The sequence below is a fragment of the Trachurus japonicus genome, chromosome 22 (assembly GCF_045865225.1).
Source record: "Trachurus japonicus isolate A0001 chromosome 22, Traja_1.0".
NCBI lineage: Eukaryota > Metazoa > Chordata > Actinopteri > Carangiformes > Carangidae > Trachurus > Trachurus japonicus.
Genome location: NC_140928.1, coordinates 1,927,434 through 1,945,309, shown reverse-complemented (window position 1 = coordinate 1,945,309; position 17,876 = coordinate 1,927,434). Strand labels below are relative to the sequence as shown.

Sequence of the window (17,876 nt, the reverse complement as noted above, 5' to 3'; positions counted from 1 at the left end):
AAAGGCACGTGAGGACGTTCAGCGAGATGTCTGCAGTCGCCTCGGCGCAGAGCGACAGCGCGGCAGCGGTTGGAGCAGTGTCGTATCAGCGGAGACGGCGCACACAGACCCGGCCTGCACAGCAGGAGGACGTGATGATAAACTGCAAGCGCTGCGGCTCACAGCACAAGCCTAGACAGTGTCCAGCGTTTGGTAAGCAATGCTCCAGTTGCCAAGGCAAGAATCATTTTGCTAAACAATGCTTCTCCAAATGGAAAGAGGGGAAGAAAGAAAAAACTGTAAACTTAATAGACGAGCCTGATCTAAGTGACACGTTCTTTGTTGGAATGGTGAATTGTGAAAGTGAACAAATAAATAAGCCAGACAATGTAAATGATGTCACTACAGAAGATAAGTGGATAGCTCCTCTAATGATAAATGGGACTGTAGTCACCATGAGATTGGACAGTGGTGCGAAAGCAAATCTCATAAGCATGTGTGATGTGAAGGCAATGAAAAATAAGCCACAAATAAAAAGAAAAGAATCTGGACTGAAAGACTACAATGGGCGGCCAATCAAATGTTTGGGCACATGCAGGTTGAGTGTCACAGTTAAAGGAAAAGTGCACCACCTATCCTTCTTTGTTGTGAATGAGGGACGGGAATCACTTCTTGGTGACAGAGCCTGTGAAGAACTGGGGCTTGTGGAAAGAGTGTATCAACGGATATATACTCCAGGTAAACACCTAGTCCTTGCTGATGCCCTATCCAGAGCAACTACAGGCGACAGTGTGAGTGCAACAGACGAAGACATACAGTGTCACGTGAACATGGTGTCGGCTACACTGCCTGTGTCGGACACAAAGTCAAGACAAATAGCGGAGGCTACAGCAAAGGATGCTGAGCTACAGCATGTCATGAAGAACATGGATGAGGGATGGCCAGCTGGTTCATGTCCACAATTTTACCATGTCAGAGGTGAGCTTAGTACTGTGGATGGTCTGCTGTTGAAAAAGGGCAGGATTGTTATTCCACGGGCTTTGAGAATGGACATGTTGCACAGGATACATGAAGGCCATCTCGGCATCGAAAAGTGCAAAAGGAGGGCGAGAGACACGGTTTTCTGGCCCGGACTGAACAAAGACATTGAAACACTTGTAAGTAAATGTGAAACATGCCAGAAACACAGGAACAAGCAGAGCAAAGAGCCTATGGTGGTAGCTGAGGTGCCAACAGCACCATGGCACAAAGTAGGAATGGACTTGTTTCATCTCAGAGGTAAAGACTATTTAGTGGTAATGGATTACTACTCAAACTTCCCTGAGATGGCGCTACTAGCAAGCTCAACGTCAACTTGTGTCATAACACATGCTAAATCTATCTTCGCCAGGCATGGCATCCCACACATCGTGGTGAGCGACAATGGCCCCTGCTTCAGTAGCAAAGAATGGCAGAAGTTTGCAGTGCAATATGATTTCAAGCATGTGACGTCAAGCCCACACTATGCACAGTCAAACGGGCAAGCTGAAAAAGGAGTTCACATTCTCAAGCAACTCCTAAAGAAAGCAGCTGACAGTGACTCGGATCCGTATCTGGCTTTATTGAGCTACAGAGCATCACCTCTTCAGTGCGGCCTGTCACCAGCTGAACTGCTGATGAAGAGGAAGCTAAGAACAACTTTGCCGAGTCATCAAAACGACAAATTAAAGCAAAAGAATCACTCAAAGATTGAACATAAGCTACGACAACAGAAAATGATGCAAAAGTCATTCTATGACAGAACAACCAAGCATCTCCCTCCACTGACTACCAACAACACAGTCAGGATTGAGGATGCTGATGGATGGAGTACAAAAGCAACTGTCCTGCAAGAAGTTGCTCCACGATCGTACACGGTGAAAACTGATGATGGACAAATCCTCAGACGCAATCGTCGCAGTCTGCTAAAGACTCCTCAAGGGACTGTTGGAGAGCTCAGTGTAACCTGTGGTGAATCTCAGGTAACTCCCACACCCGCTATGGACTGTAACACTGACTCTCACACACCTACTCCAAGCGAACCTGAGTTAAGAAGGTCCACAAGAGAAATCAGAAAGCCTGATAGACTGAACTTATAAACAAAGAAAATTCAATATGCATGTTAAAGATGTTGAACAAAATGTATATTGATTGATGTTGTGAATGTGTTCTAAATGGTCTAGTAGTGGCTTAGATATGAGTTATGCAATCTGATAAACTGTTTATACTGCTTATGTGTTGCAGAGTTATGCTGAATGAGAAATGGTTAAAATAACTGACACAGCTAATGTGATGATTCATGTTAATGCATTTTACCTTAGAAAAGGGGGGATGTTATGATTAGATGTTATTACATGTTTGACCGCTAGGCGGCAGTACTGGTTAGTAGTCAGCTTACCGTACCATATAACGAGGTAGAGCAAGACTGCATGAAGCCACATGTAAGTTGTTGAGAACGTGAGACATTAAACTAAGTTACTTGCTATCAACACGGCCTCATCCTTCGAACACGAACATGACAGAAATAAACAACATTATGAATATGATCATCTTCTTTATCACTAACTGCTCTTCTCCACTGTCACTGACACCTTCACTGGTAACAGCTTCAGTGGGAGCTCATCACCAATGGCTACGTACGGAAACATCTTCTCAGTGAAAGTGTGTTTGAAGGTGTGTATGTGTGTGTTAGTATCAGCATCAGAGAACGACAGTTTTCCTCTGTTCAAGTCCAGATTCACTCTGATCCTCTGGAACTTCTTCTGCTCTGGGAGATCAATCCATTGAGTTGATGGTGAATGTGCTGAGTATTCACCTCCATAAAACTGTATTCCCCACAATCCAGACCATAGGTTGTTTCCCTTCCTCTGCACAGACTCTCTCACCACACCCAGTCCCCACCATGTACTGTCTCCAAACTCGACATCCCAGGTGTGAGTCCCTGAGTTAAAACCCTCAGAGCCCAGGACAGGGTAGAAATCATCAATCCTCTCTGGATTGTCAGGAAGCTGCTGTTTGTCTCCTACTCTCACACTGGTCAGATCATCAGACGGGATGAGTCTTGGATCTGCAGTGTTTGGGTCCAGAACCACAGGACTGTAGGAGACCATGTCCTTCATCTTGTTCCAGATGTTGAAGGTCAGGTTGCCCAGGTGTTTGGCCTGGTCTATCAGAGCTCCTGAGTCCAGCTGTGGATCCTCCAGCAGGGGGCGCTGCTGGACTCTTTCCACTGCAGCCTTGTAGTTGAGCAGGAATGAGACGTCTTCAGCTCTCAGCTCGTCCTCTGTGGCTCTGACTGTGTGTGAAAGAGCTGCTATCTCTCTGCTCAGAGCCTTCATCTTCTCCTTCATCCTCTGACTCTTCTGCTCCTCTTCCTCCCTCAGTGCAGCCATCCTGGCCTCCTCTTCCTCTTCTAGAAACTGGTGAAGCTTCTTAAACTGCTCCTTAATCTGCCTCTCTGTGTGTCGGGCCTGGACCTTAATGTGTTCTGCTGTTTGATCAAACTTCACTTGAACTTCTTCAAAACCCTTTAACTTCTTCTTTAAGGGCTCCAGAGTTTCCTCAAGTTCCTTCTTGAGTTGTGAAGCAGCTTCATCAATGGGTTTGAATCTGTGGTTGGTGTGTTTGTCTGAATCTCTGCAGATGAGACACGCTGGCTGCTGATGGTCCAGACAGAAGATTTTAAGTTTCTCAGAGTGCAGACTGCAGAGAGCCTCTGAAGATCTCTTTCGCTGCTGTATGAAGCTCTCACACAGGTTCTTCAATGCCAGGTTGCAGGGTGGATCATCAATTGAAGATCTTGTCTTACAAAATGGACACAGTTGATCTTGTTTCTCCTCCCACCATCTCTTCAGACAGTCTTTACAGAAGCTGTGGCTGCAGGACAGAATAACAGGATCTCTGAAGACCTCCGTACAGACCGGACAGCAGAGATCCGCCTCTGGTTGGGAAGCCATTGAGTCTGTGGGTCATTATCAAAATATGGTGATTTTCAGAGTCAAATAAGTTAAAATTTTTAATTCAGATTTCACAAATTTAATTTAATGGGAACTATTTACCGTATTAGCATGCTGACCATGTTACCAACTATAATGGACAACTAGAATATTTTTCTTTTTTTTCCTTTAAAAAAAAAAAATCTATCATACGTATTTAGTTTTCTGTCATTGGTGTTACCACACAGTAACACCAATGACAAATATCTATAACAGGCTAATTACACAAAATGGTGTCCAAGCTAGCTCAAAGCCAGCATGAGTCAGCATCTTAAAATCTATAAATTATACTCATTAAACTGTTTTTATCCATAAAAACATTTTATTATAGTGCAAATCAAAGTAACACCAATGACACAACAAAAAGAACCACATTGATAAACAACATTTTAATTGAAAATATCTTAGGTGAAGCTGAAAACACAGCAAACAGGAAGTAGAGTCAGTCATGGCTCCTCTCCCTCCTCTACTGACTTGACTGAAGTTTACTGTGACTCTGAGTCCAGGTTTTAGTCAAACTCACCTTCAGTGTGTGGAGTGGCAGCAGGTTGAAGCAGCAGTGTTGTAGCTGGACTCACTCACAGGAAATTGTTAGTTTGGTTTGAAGCTGAATCTGATCGTCTCTTCTTCAGTCTGCGTCTCTGGGACTGAGGAGGAACAAACTCTTTCCTGGTTTTTGAGTCATGTGAGTCATGTGAGGGGGCTGAGCTGTGTCAAACTGAAACTTAAGCAGGATGATGTTACATTAGCTCAGTTTAGTTTCGCTTTGTAAACACATGAATCAGAAAAGTCAGAAGAAATAGTTCCTATCAGGACTTCAAACTCGCAGGACTTGAGTAAATTAGTTTTTTTTTTTTCTTTGTGAGAAGCCCTTAGAGTTTGGGCCTTGCACTTAAGCTGTGTGGTTGAGTTGAGACTCACCTTTGAACCTATAACCATCCCACTCGTCCTGCAGAGACAGGTCACTGAGTAAGTAGACAAGTAGTTGTAGTAAGTAGACACAAGATAAATCAAAGCTGCTTTATAACAGTGGGTCATGGTAACAGCAGTACAGTTCATCCATTCAGGCTTAGGCAGATGAGAGTTGAATGTGGTCTATACAGTAGAACAAATAACAAAGGAGACAATTACTACAAGAATTCAAACAACCAAATATCGTCAAAGTATGCTGCTTGTTAAGACGCACACAACTCCCTGCACTTGGAAACCAGAGTGTCCTCAGTGTGCTGTCCTGACAATGTCCTTGTTACTGCACCGATCTATCAGCAGCATGTGTTTCATAACGCAGCTGCTCATCTTCACCACAAGATGGCACCCTCACATCAGTCTGCTGAAACTCAACAGGCAGCTGTGTGATTTAAAATCTGATTAAATGTTCCACTAAAAATATAACTGGTGGCGAACACACAGCTTCTACAACCGACAGTCAGAACTGTATTTTTGTTTTATTTTATTTTATGTTATTTCTAATGGGCGTAGGTTGGGGATGGTGAAAAGTGAATTAAGCCAAAGTGACATTAGGTGCAACACCACTGTGGCTCCAATACACACTCATTGAAAAAAAACAAAAAACAACTTGTCTCCTGAAAAACACACAACTCACTCACTGTGGTGTCAGGCTGAATTCGCTTTTATTGGTCACTGTTCTGAAGTCCTTCTAAAAAAATAATCCTTCAATTGATTACAAAGCAGGCCTGAAGATTATTGTGTAACTCAGCTACCCATAAAATGTGTTAAAAGTGTTAAAATAATATTTCATGCAGGTTTAAATAGTCTAATGAAAGGGTTAACAGTGTAGGTCAGAGATGCATTATTAAAAGAATAGTTCACCCAAAATTCAAATTGCACTCATTATCTACTCACCCTCATGTCGAGAGAAGTTTCAGAGTTATCTGTGGCTTCTCTGAGTTACAGGGGGTCTCGGCGTAGCAGTGCATGTCCATATGACGGTTGCAAATGGATACCAACTGTCTTCGTAACAAAAAGACACACCAAAAAACATCCAAATACCTCCATGCTGCTCGTATGTAATGTCCGTCTTGTTCTTCGTGGAGCTTCCGCTACAAACAAGCTTGAAATGTAGACTTATTTAATTTTTTTCGGAACAATTTCACATTTCGGGGCTTCAATACAGGACGGACATTACATACGAGCACTATGGAGGTATTTGGATGTTTTTTGGTGTGTCTTTTTGTTACGAAGACAGTTGGTATCCATTTGCAACCGTCATATGGACATGCAGTGCTGCACGGAGCCCCGCCGTAACTCAGAGAAGCCACGGAGGACTCTGAAACTTCTCCCAGCCCTTACATGATGAGGGTGAATAGATAATGAGTGAAATTTCAATTTTGAGTGAACTATCCCTTTAAATCTTTCAGTTTTATTTTATTTTGAAAAGCACATGGTGAAAGAGGAAGTACCGATCGAGAAAGAGGTTGGTACTGGTCCTTCATTGGTGGTCGAAGGTGTGTGATTGACGGTGTCAGACAGGAAGAGAGAGAGTGTGTACATGTGTGTGTGGATTTTGGGGAATTTGACAGAGAGACGATCGGAAAACAGAGTCACATGGCGACAAGTGTGTAGTTTCACTAGGCTAATGTTAGACTTATGGAGAAGACTGTCTGCTGCATATTTACCTGGATATCTGAGCTGCGCCTGATTGGTGGACAACTGGAGACATTTCTACTCGAAGTTTCTGTTGTAGTTGTGCACGTTTTGAGTGTTATTATTATTAGCACTGGCTAGTAAAGTGAATAGACTGTTAGCCGCTGCCTAGCTAAACCAGCTACCAGCTAACTCTGTGGGCTCATTGTTTTCCACGCGGGACCGTGAGGATTCATCTGAAACGCTGTCAGGGTGAGTGAAAGAGACTCCATCACCGTCTCACCTGTCTGTCTGCCTCCATGTTGATCTACAGTAGGCTACCTTCAGCATCGCCTTTCATCAGACTGGGTAAACTGTCGTCCTTCGGAGTTGAGCTGCACTCGAGGTAACACTTTTCCTTTTTACTGTTCTGTCGATTAGCTATTGTCAGAGCAATTATCACGGTATTACAATTATCACGATTATTATGCATTTAATTTCACAGCTATGTAGCCTATGCATAAAATCAAATATAGTCAAAGTATGATTTCATTAGGCTACTACAGAAAAGTAGGTTGAAATATTCAAGTTATATTGTCATCACATCAAATGTTCAAGTTTATTTTAATCGATTTTTTTTATTGCAAATGACAAGCTTTAAATTCCTACCGATACTGATAACTGTGATAATTTGATCACTGTAATCGAGATGTCAAGTTTTCTATATCGTTACATCCCTTATCGGCTACAATTGGAATAAAAGGTGTGTGTGATTGATTGACAGGTCTGTTCTCAAGTAGAATTGATTCAATGTTACATTAAATGTAATTTAACAAACCAAAACAAAGTTACACATGCGGTAACATGCAGATGTTGTGTAATTTTCTTTTCCTCCGTGCAAACCTGCCTCTTTTTGTTCCAATGTTTTGGAAAAGTTGCGGTAGATCTAGGAATCTTAATGATTAACTGTAGTGTTTAATACCTGGGTTAGGCCTAATCGTGACATCCTTAGTTATGTGGATCATGTGGATTAAAACTGTGGATTTCCTCGCTTTCAAGCATCGTAACGTTAGGCCTGCAGCGGATTTTATTTTGATTTTTGTGCGTGCGTTGTGTGGGCCCACTGAGTTGAGTTTGACTGTATAGCACAAAGCTAAATATGTTGGTTGTTTAAAGGTGCTTTTGAGTAGCTTAACAGTTCATTTTTGTTTAAACTTGAAGAGTATTTTCTTGCAACTTAAAGATATGGGTTTAATTTCATTAACTGATGGTGAACCTTTTTCTTTCGTGCCTTAATTGTTTGTGATGACAAACGAAGAGAACAAAGAATTTAAGTTATTTTCTCAGAAAAGTGAATTAGTTTCTGTTTCTTGACATTTAAGTCTAAGTAAATAATTGATTTATATTTTCTAAATCAGAAGCACTCCGCCTGCTCAGTTTTGAACCGGTATTTCTCAACCCGCTCTCTTTCCACGTCGATCATGGCTGATATCACCACCGTTGCTGCACTGTACTTGCTGTACAAGTCCTATCGCGTTTGGTGTGAACGCCCCTTAACACCGTCAGCACCCGGTCTACTCAGGTCCACTGAGCGGAGCCGACACAATGTAAGGCAACATGAGGTAATGTAATCATGTTCATTTAATGTGATCGCTAACCGAGATGAAAACTTGAAAGACCGTACGGTGATTATGATTATTGATAATGACGAGCTAAGAACGAGAGTCCATATTGATGGCTTGTTATGATGTCTGTATCTTCAGCTCAAGAAATTGTATTTTTAATGTTTTATTGTGATGTTTTCAATTAGTTTTAAAGGTAGTTTAAGTGTTAATTTAAACCTGCACTGAAGTAATGTTTCTTGATAAATAAGCTGTATTGCACTTACAAATATCGTGTTTATGTTGATAAGTGTGATAATTTGGTCACTGTAATCGAGATGTCAAGTTTTCTATATCGTTACATCCCTAATCGGCTACAATCGGAATAACCAGAGGCATGTGTGATTGATTGGCAGGTCTGTTCTCCAGTGATTGACAAGCTGTGAGAAACCGGAGGATCGGACACCGGAGAGGAGCTTCAGTGGTTTGTGCATCGTTTTGAGTGAGTTGTGTTAAATTTCTGCTGCTTCCTGGGTCTTTGTGGAGGAGGATGTTACAGGGACAGTTTGTCTCTTAGTTATTGATCTTTAATCAGTTTCCATTTCACCGTGATCACGGCTCGTTCTGTGGCGCTAACAGACCAGAAGGAGCTGATGTCCACAGGCATCAAAACTTTCAGGTTTAAGACATGAACTTGTTTCTTTGTTCTCGTTTCACTGGTGTTGTTTTGTATTGAACACAACACATTCCCTGTGATCCACCATGTTTGAACTGAAGTGTTTGTGTTTTACTGTGATTCTAAGTGTCTACACTGTGAAAACTGACTGACTGACCCAACAGACGAAGGACACCATGTATGGAGCTGTGATGATGAAGATGAGAATGAAGTGTTCAAGAACAGCAACATTAGAACATTTTTATTATCTATTTACTGATCATAAGAAATCATCCTGTAACTAGCAACAAAGTTAACAACCCAAGCATTAAATATGAATCAAGATCAAAACAGATGAATATAAAAACCATGAGAAATGTATACAGACAGTAAAATCGAATTTATACACAAGATAAACATTCAAGCAACAGGATACATTAGAAATCCAGTCCAACAAACTGCAGCTGAGTCTCCATCATTGTGTGAACAACACCACCCTCTGGTGGACAAATGTTGCAGCTGCATCATGAAATGACCTCATAGAAATGCAGGAGTGCAATGAGAACATAAGGTTTCTATGTGGGAGTGTGAGCAGGTTCACAGAGTCACTGACAGTACAGTAGTCTACACATCAGACCTGCTGTGGACTGGACCGTCCAATCAGGAGGGAAGAACTCCTCCATCCTAATCACTGTTGGTCTTGGTGTCATCACATCAATCAGACAATAGTTCATAGATTTTGCATAATCTCGGATGAAGAGTTTCTACACATTTGAAACTTTTCATTCATGCAAAAAGACATGAATGAATCATGTTTGAAACTCATCAACTGAAGCAGAATTCAAAATGAAATTTGTTGAATGTGATCAATGATCAGATGAGACAACGGGTGCAGTTTAACAGGACGTGACTGAGTCAGAACAAGATTTTATTGTGTTGATGAAAAACAGGAACAAATGTTTTTAGCCTTTTATGATGAACTGACATATTTACAATGAAAACAGCTGTTTTTGTTGTTTCAGTTTAGTTATTGTTTGTTTCTCGTCATAGATCTACACAAAACCACAATAACATAAGATTAATAACATAAAATGAGCCAAAACCACAGACCACAGAAGAAGAAAAGGGTAACAAAAACCAGTGAGAACTCAAGGAGAAACAACAATGTTTGCAATAATGAGACAGCAGTAGGACAGACAGTTTAACAGGTTCAATTCACTGACTTTTCCCTTTAAGAAATCAAAGTCAAAGTGTCTTTATTTGTCCCAAACAGGGAAAATTGATTTGCAGCCAGGAAGATCCACACATTCGAACACATACACAAATAGACAACACCAAATAACATGTAACATATCATGGGCAGATTAAAAGGACCTACTGCAAGATAAAATATGATTAAAAAGTGCCAATAATGTACAAACAAATAAATAATAAACAGCATGGGGCCTAAAGTGCAAATGCAACGGGCAGGTTACAACAGCCGTGAACAGTCTGTATACAATTAATTATCTACTGTCTCTGAAATAAACAACATTATAAATCTCTCTTTATCTCCAACTGCTCTGCTCCACTGTCACTGACACCTTCACTGGTAACAGCTTCACTGGGACTTTATCATCAGAGTAAATGTATGGAAACATCTTCTGAGTGCAAGTGTGTGTGAAGGTGTGTATGTGTGTGTCAGTTTCAGAATCAAAGAACGACAGTTTTCCTCTGTTCAAGTCCAGATTCACTCTGATCCTCTGGAGCTTCTTCTGCACTGGGAGAACAATGTCTAATGCTGATGGTGAATGTGCTGAGTATTTACCTTCATTTAACAGTAGTCCCCATAATCCAGACCACATGTTGTCTCCCTTCCTCTGCACAGACTCTTCTAACACACCCAGTAACCAGAATGTAATGTCTCCAACCTGGACATCCCAGCTGTGAGTCCCTGAGTTAAAACCTTCAGAGCCCTGGACGGACCGGTAATAATCAAACCTCTCTGGATTGTCAGGAAGCTGCTGTTTGTCTCCTCGTCTCACACTGGTCAGATCTTCAGACAGGATGAGTTTTGGATGAGCAGTGTTTGGGTCCAGAACCACAGGACTGTAGGAGACCATGTCCTTCATCTTGTTCCAGATGTTGAAGGTCAGGTTGCCCAGGTGTTTGGCCTGGTCTATCAGAGCTCCTGAGTCCAGCTGTGGATCCTCCAGCAGGGGGCGCTGCTGGACTCTTTCCACTGCAGCCTTGTAGTTGAGCAGGAATGAGACGTCTTCAGCTCTCAGCTCGTCCTCTGTGGCTCTGACTGTGTGTGAAAGAGCTGCTCTCTCTCTGCTCAGAGCCTCCATCTTCTCCTTCATCCTCTGACTCTTCTGCTCCTCTTCCTCCCTCAGTGCAGCCATCCTGGCCTCCTCTTCCTCTTCTAGAAACTGGTGAAGCTTCTTAAACTGCTCCTTAATCTGCCTCTCTGTGTGTCGGGCCTGGACCTTAATGTGTTCTGCTGTTTGATCAAACTTCACTTGGACTCTTTTAAAACCCCTCAACTTCTTCTTTAAGGGCTCCAGAGTTTTCTCAAGTTTCTTCTTGAGGTCTGAAGCAGCTTCATCGATGGGTCTGAATCTGTGGTTGTTGTGTTTTTCTGAATCTCTGCAGATGAGACACACTGGCTGCTGATGGTCCAGACAGAAGAGTGTGAGTTTCTCAGAGTGCAGACTGCAGAGAGCCTCTGAAGATCTCTGCTCTCTCTGCTGTAAGAAGCTCTCACACAGGTTCTTCAACGCCAGGTTACGAGGTGGTTCATCTCTTGAAGATCTTCTGTTACAAACTGGACACAGTGGATCTCGTTTCTCTCTCCACCAGCTCTTCAGACAGTCTTTACAGAAGCTGTGGCTGCAGGACAGAACAACAGGATCTCTGAAGACCTCCGTACAGACCGGACAGCAGAGATGCTCCTCTAATCTGGAAGCCATTTAGTCTGTGAGAGAAGCTAAAAACACAGCAGACAGAAAGTAGAGTCAGTCCTGGCTCCCCTCCCTCCTCTACTGACTTGACTGAAGTTTACTGTGACTCTGAGTCCAGGTTTTAGTCAAACTCACCTTCAGTGTGTGGAGTGTCAGCAGGTTGAAGCAGCAGTTGTTAGTTTGGTCTGAAGCTGAATCTGATCGTCTCTTCTTCAGTCTGCTTCTCTTCACTGATGGAGAAATGCAACATTTTCTTGGTTCATCTAGTGTGAGTGGTCAGTGATAGAGCTTAAAAACTGACTGAAAAGGATGTAGCATCATTGGTTTCAGTTCAGATGAAGCTGTGGGTTAAATGTAGTGGAGCAGTTGAACCAACAGGAAGTGAAGAGTCATCCATTTCTTTATCAGCTAAGCCAAGAGTTTATGCACAGCACAGATACTGTGTAGACCTAGGTTGTGACTGTCAAGTCTTGCCTTGTGCGCAGTCTGATAGGAAGACCAGCAATGACAGCTTACAGCTTAAAAACAACACATTCTGCCAGCTCTATTCTTATTCTTCAACTAAATTCATAATATATTTGTAAAAAGTTAGGACTGAATTAGTTGTAATTAATTTGTTGCATTCTTTTTAAAACCACCACAATGTTGAATCAGTGGGAGCCCTGAGCTTGTTTCCCTGCAGCTTGACAGTCGCATCTGGGGGTGATTGGGTTTACTTGCCGATCATGACAAACTGCTCCCTGGTTTTTCCGAGTTGATTAATGTGAGTGGGCGGAGCTTTGCCAACCATTTACTGTAAAACAGGTTGATTTTCATTCCAGACTTTTGACGGTATGGTGAAAACACTTGGTGCAGCAGCTCTGCTCTGATCCTGGTTTTCCCCAGCACTTATGCACATTGGACACCAGAGTGTCATCGGTGTGCTTTCCTGACTATGTATCTGTTACTTACCCATTCATCACTGCTGCAACCCACTTTGTTGACACCCCCAGTATGCTTCCTCATCCTCTCACTCATCTATGGCCCTCTGCTTACAAAATGCAGTTCACAACCACCACCCACTGATCTTCTCACCACTGTTTTTCACACTACCACAATACCACAAACCCTCAACCCTCAGCACAGAGTACCTCAGCTGCAAGTTGTCCCTCACAATATTCCGAGTGAGGTTTCGGGCTCAGGAGAATCCATGCGAGGAAGGCAGCAGCTCCTGATTGCATCAGCTCCAGACTCCTTAAGTTCTGTCCTGACCAGCTCTGCTCAGTGATTGAGCGCTGGTGAGAGTGCAACGACTGTGGAAAACAACCTGTACGTCCCAACAGCTACAGGCTGGTGGCACTGACATCCCAACTGATGAAGACCCTGGACGCTGCAGACTTCAGTAAAAACATGCCCACCTGTCACCTTGAGAAGTTTTCTGACGACTCTGCAATTGTTGGCCTTATCACTCAAGGGGACATTAGGGAGTAAAGAAAACTGATTGAGGATTGTGGACTGGTATCTGAGGAACCACCTCTAGGTCAATGTGGAGAAGACCAAGGAGCTAATGGTGTAAGGAGCAGACACCCCTCTCCAACACTGCTGAACATCCAGGGCAAGGACATTGAGATGGTGACATTTTACAAGTACCTGGGCATTCACCTGAACAATCGACTGGACTGGACTGGACTGGTAATACCACTGCACTTTTCAAAGAAGGGTCCAAGCAGATTATATCTGCTCAGGAGACCAAGGACTTTTGGAGTGAAGGGGGCACTCCCTAAAGGGATATTTTGGTGTAGGTTTAACCCAAGGTAAGACCGAGTTGAACGCCCCCTGAAGAGAACAAGTTTGTCGACCACAAACTTCTCTAGTTGTAGTGGCTTCAGCACAGACAATGTAATAGCAAAATTCTGCTGTCTTTGTAGCCACTAGCCAACCGCGATCAAAAAAGCCACTCATCGCCAGAAATAATGCTCAGAATAGCACCATACTTAGTCAACAGTACGAATAGGGTCCAAGTCCATAATACGAGGCATCAAACACTTGCTAGTTTTGTCCAAAATGTAATAGGTTATTTGTAGTGCTGCTCATTTAGTTTAAGAAATAGACAGCTCCAGTTCAACTGTATCCGCTAACGGAGCTAACAGACCTAACAGACCTAATGGTGCCAATGGAGCTAACAGTGCTAACAGTTTAACGGAGCTAACAGGTACTCGCCGATACCTATGCCGGCATTTTTGGCAATATTGGAGTCATTTACTGCAACAATGACGTAAATTTCCCCAGTGTGCGATCTTATCTTATCATATCTTATCTTCCTTACGTCAGTCTGCTGCCTTTCCAACAGTAACCCCCAGAAATGGGCAGAAGTGTGATTTAAAATTAGATACATGTATTTCCACTAAATTTCCTCTAGATGGTGCAAAGCATCTACAACTGATAGTTTTTATTCAGAAATGGTCAGAATCAGAGAGGAGTAACATTTGGGGTGAAAAATAACGAGACTGAAAGTTAAAATGAGCTCATTGGACACATGTGTTTTATTTTTTAAATTTAGTTATGTATGTATGTATGTATGTATATTTTTAGAAAAGTTTGTCAAATACACAGCTCTGTTTTAGTATAAAGTCTCTAATGTCTGTTTTTCATCTTCAGAGGATTTTCTTTCATTAAAAAAAACAAAACAACACACCCGAGTAAACATTGATGTATAAAACTAGATATTATATGTTCCGTATATTGTAGATACATAGCAGTTCAATAACTGAAACAATATGCAGTTGAAATCCAGTCCGACAAACTGCTGCTGAGCCTCCATCATTGTGTGGACAACACCACACTCTGGTGGACAAATATTGCAGCTGCATCATGAAGCAACCTCATCACATCAACTAGAAAACAGTCCTGAGTATTTTGGATAATTTTTAAATTTATCAATTGGAGAAAAAATTCAAAATAAATTTTGTTGAATGTGATCAATGGTCAGATGAGACAACAGATACATTTTAACTGGTTCAACTCACTCGCTTTAAGAAATAAACAACATTATAAGACTGATCTGCTCCACTGTCACTTACAGCTTCACTGGTAACAGCTTCACTGCGGGGGTTTCACCAGTGCCAATATAGGGAAACATTTTCTGAGGGAAAGTGTGTGTGAAGGTGTGTATGTGTGTGTTGGTATCCGGATCTAAGAACGACAGTTTTCCTCTGTTCAAGTCCAGATTCACTCTGATCCTCTGGAACTTCTTCTGCACTGGGAGATCGATGTCTGATGCTGATGGTGAACATGCTCTGTATTTACTATTATAGAACCATATTCTCCATAATCCAGACCCTATCTTCTTTCCCTTCCTCTGCACAGACTCTGTTAACACACCCAGCCCCCAGTATGTATTGTCTCCAACCTGGACATCCCAGCTGTGATTCCCTGAGTTAAAACCCTCAGAACCCAGGACAGACCAGAAAGTATCGATCCTCTCTGGATTGTCAGGAAGCTGCTGTTTGACTCCTGGTCTCACACTGGTCAGATCATCAGACAAGATGAGTCCTGGATGAGCAGTGTTTGGGTCCAGAACCACAGGACTGTAGGAGACCATGTCCTTCATCTTGTTCCAGATGTTGAAGGCCAGGTTGCCCAGGTGTTTGGCCTGGTCTATCAGAGCTCCTGAGTCCAGCTGTGGATCCTCCAGCAGGGGGCGCTGCTGGACTCTTTCCACTGCAGCCTTGTAGTTGAGCAGGAATGAGACGTCTTCAGCTCTCAGCTCGTCCTCTGTGGCTCTGACTGTGTGTGAAAGAGCTGCTATCTCTCTGCTCAGAGCCTCCATCTTCTCCTTCATCCTCTGACTCTTCTGCTCCTCTTCCTCCCTCAGTGCAGCCATCCTGGCCTCCTCTTCCTCTTCTAGAAACTGGTGAAGCTTCTTAAACTGCTCCTTAATCTGCCTCTCTGTGTGTCGGGCCTGGACCTTAATGTGTTCTGCTGTTTGACAAAACTTCACTTGAACTTCTTCAAAACTCTTTGACTTCTTCTTTAAGGGCTCCAGAGTTTCCTCAAGTTCCTTCTTGAGTTGTGAAGCAACTTCATCGATGGGTCTGATTCTGTGGTTGGTGTGTTTTGTTGAATCTCTGCAGACGAGACACACTGGCTGCTGATGGTCCAGACAGAAGAGTTTGAGTTTCTCAGAGTGCAGACTGCAGAGATCTTCTGAAGATCTCTGCTCTTTCTGCTGCAAGAAGCTCTCACACAGGTTCTTCAGTGCCAGGTTAGACGGTGGATAACCTTTGGAAGATCTTCTCTTACAAACTGGACACAGTGGATCTTGTTTCTCTCTCCACCAGCTCTTCAGACAGTCTTTACAGAAGCTGTGGCTGCAGGACAGAACAACAGGATCTCTGAAGACCTCCGTACAGACTGGACAGCAGAGATCCACCTCTGATCTGGAAGCCATTTAGTCTGTGAGTGAAGCTGAAAACACACACAGCAGACAGTCAGACTTGACTGAAGTTTACTGTGACTCTGAGTCCAGGTTTTAGTCAAACTCACCTTCAGTGTGTGGAGTGTCAGCAGGTTGAAGCAGCGTCTCTTCTTCAGTCTGTGACTCTGTGACTGACAAAGAATAAACTGTTTCCTTGTTTGTCTCAGGTGTGGGTGTGGAGCTTTGTCAAACCCACAAACAAGCTGAGTTTCATTCCAGACTTTTAATTAATTGCTGGAAAAAGTTGATGCAGCAGCTCTGTTTCTGTTTTTTTGTTTGTGAACATGAATCAGTCAAGTCAGAAGAACTAGTTCCTTTCAGATAGAAAGTCATTGTAGTGTATTATCCACCTGTACTTTTGCTTTAATATCTTAAATTATTGTATGTTCTAGAAAAACTTCAGGGGCCTCATTTATAAAACATTGCACAGGGTCGTTACTGAAAGTGTACGTACTCCCAAAAGCCAAAGTTTGCGTACGCCAAAAAATATTCATAAAACCCTGCGTACGCACACACACACACACACACACAGCAAACGTCGCTTTCATAAATCAAAGAGTGCCTCAAGTGTGCGCAGCTGGATCGGCTTCATGTCCCGCCCTGTACACACCCTTTTTTAACCATAGATGGTCAATGCAAACTACTTAATGAATGCTGACTGCATGTAAATAAGTCTGACGTGCTCTTGTGGTTTAAGGTAAGAACAAACGACAAAGGAGACAATTACAGTATTAGAAGAATTCAAATAACCAAATATTGTCAACTTATGCTGCTTGTTAAGACGCACACAACCCCCCTGGAGTCAACCTGAGTAAACACGCAGACATTTACTGGACAAAGATAAGAACAGTTTAACAGTAACCTCATCACGATGCACACAACAGTCGTTTTGTATTGAACAACACGTGATATGTAGAAGACTACTGTGTTGTCTTGTTGACAGCTGATAAAAGTCTTGTGATTCACTATGATACACCATGTTTGAACTAAAGTGTTTTTGTTTTACTGTGATTCAAAGTGTCTACACTGTGAAAACTGACTGAGCAACAGAAGAAGGACATCATGCATGGAGCTGTGATGTCCGACTAGCTGTTTCCACATGTTGTGTATTCATGACTCTCTGTCCACATTAACCTCACACACTCTTTACTGTGAACTAGAAATAGAAAACTGTTAGAATAGTCCAGTTCATGAATTTGTTTTACTCATAATGTAATTATTATCAATGAAAAGCTGCTTAATAAACATCTACTGTGATTCAACTGGTCCGAGTGTTATTTCCCGTCAGCCTCATGATGAATCCAACAGAACACTTTGGTCAAATTGTGTTTTCAGTATCAGAAATATTAATAAGAGCATAAAAGCATGAAGAAAACACAAGCTCTAATATCTACCCCTGGATCTGTTATTGCCAAGGGTTCAATGACAGCAACATTAAAACATTTCTATGGTTTATTTATTGATTACATGGCCATCATAAGAAATCATCCTGTTATTAACAAATTGAGGACAAAACCGCTTCCATCAGTGTGTTCTTTATGATACGTATATGTTGTTATTTTTTAAATTCATAGCAGATACGCTTCAATAAAAACCATCACACAGCAAAGCTTCATAGGCTACATGACTTTATTTTATATTAAAACA

General features: G+C 42.3%; 2 protein-coding genes across 3 annotated transcripts; both read right to left on the bottom strand.

The window, feature by feature from the left end:
* Nucleotides 1-2,558: 2,558 nt before the first annotated feature.
* LOC146963210 (nuclear factor 7, brain-like) lies at nucleotides 2,559-3,953 on the bottom strand. Its single transcript, XM_085767689.1, has one exon. It carries the CDS (start codon nucleotides 3,951-3,953, stop codon nucleotides 2,559-2,561), a length of 1,395 nt encoding a protein of 464 aa, XP_085623815.1.
* Nucleotides 3,954-10,378: 6,425 nt separating this feature from the next.
* LOC146963209 (E3 ubiquitin-protein ligase TRIM35-like) lies at nucleotides 10,379-16,202 on the bottom strand. 2 transcript variants are annotated; one of them, XM_085767684.1, is made up of 2 exons: nucleotides 16,034-16,202; nucleotides 10,379-11,613 (listed from the first exon to the last, which is right to left on the bottom strand). In XM_085767684.1, the coding sequence occupies exons 1-2, from the start codon at nucleotides 16,200-16,202 to the stop codon at nucleotides 10,379-10,381; spliced, it is 1,404 nt and encodes a 467-aa protein (XP_085623810.1). The 2 variants fall into 2 exon arrangements, with proteins under 2 accessions (XP_085623810.1, XP_085623809.1); XM_085767683.1 differs by lacking the exon at nucleotides 16,034-16,202 and having other exon boundaries at nucleotides 10,379-11,782.
* Nucleotides 16,203-17,876: the final 1,674 nt, after the last annotated feature.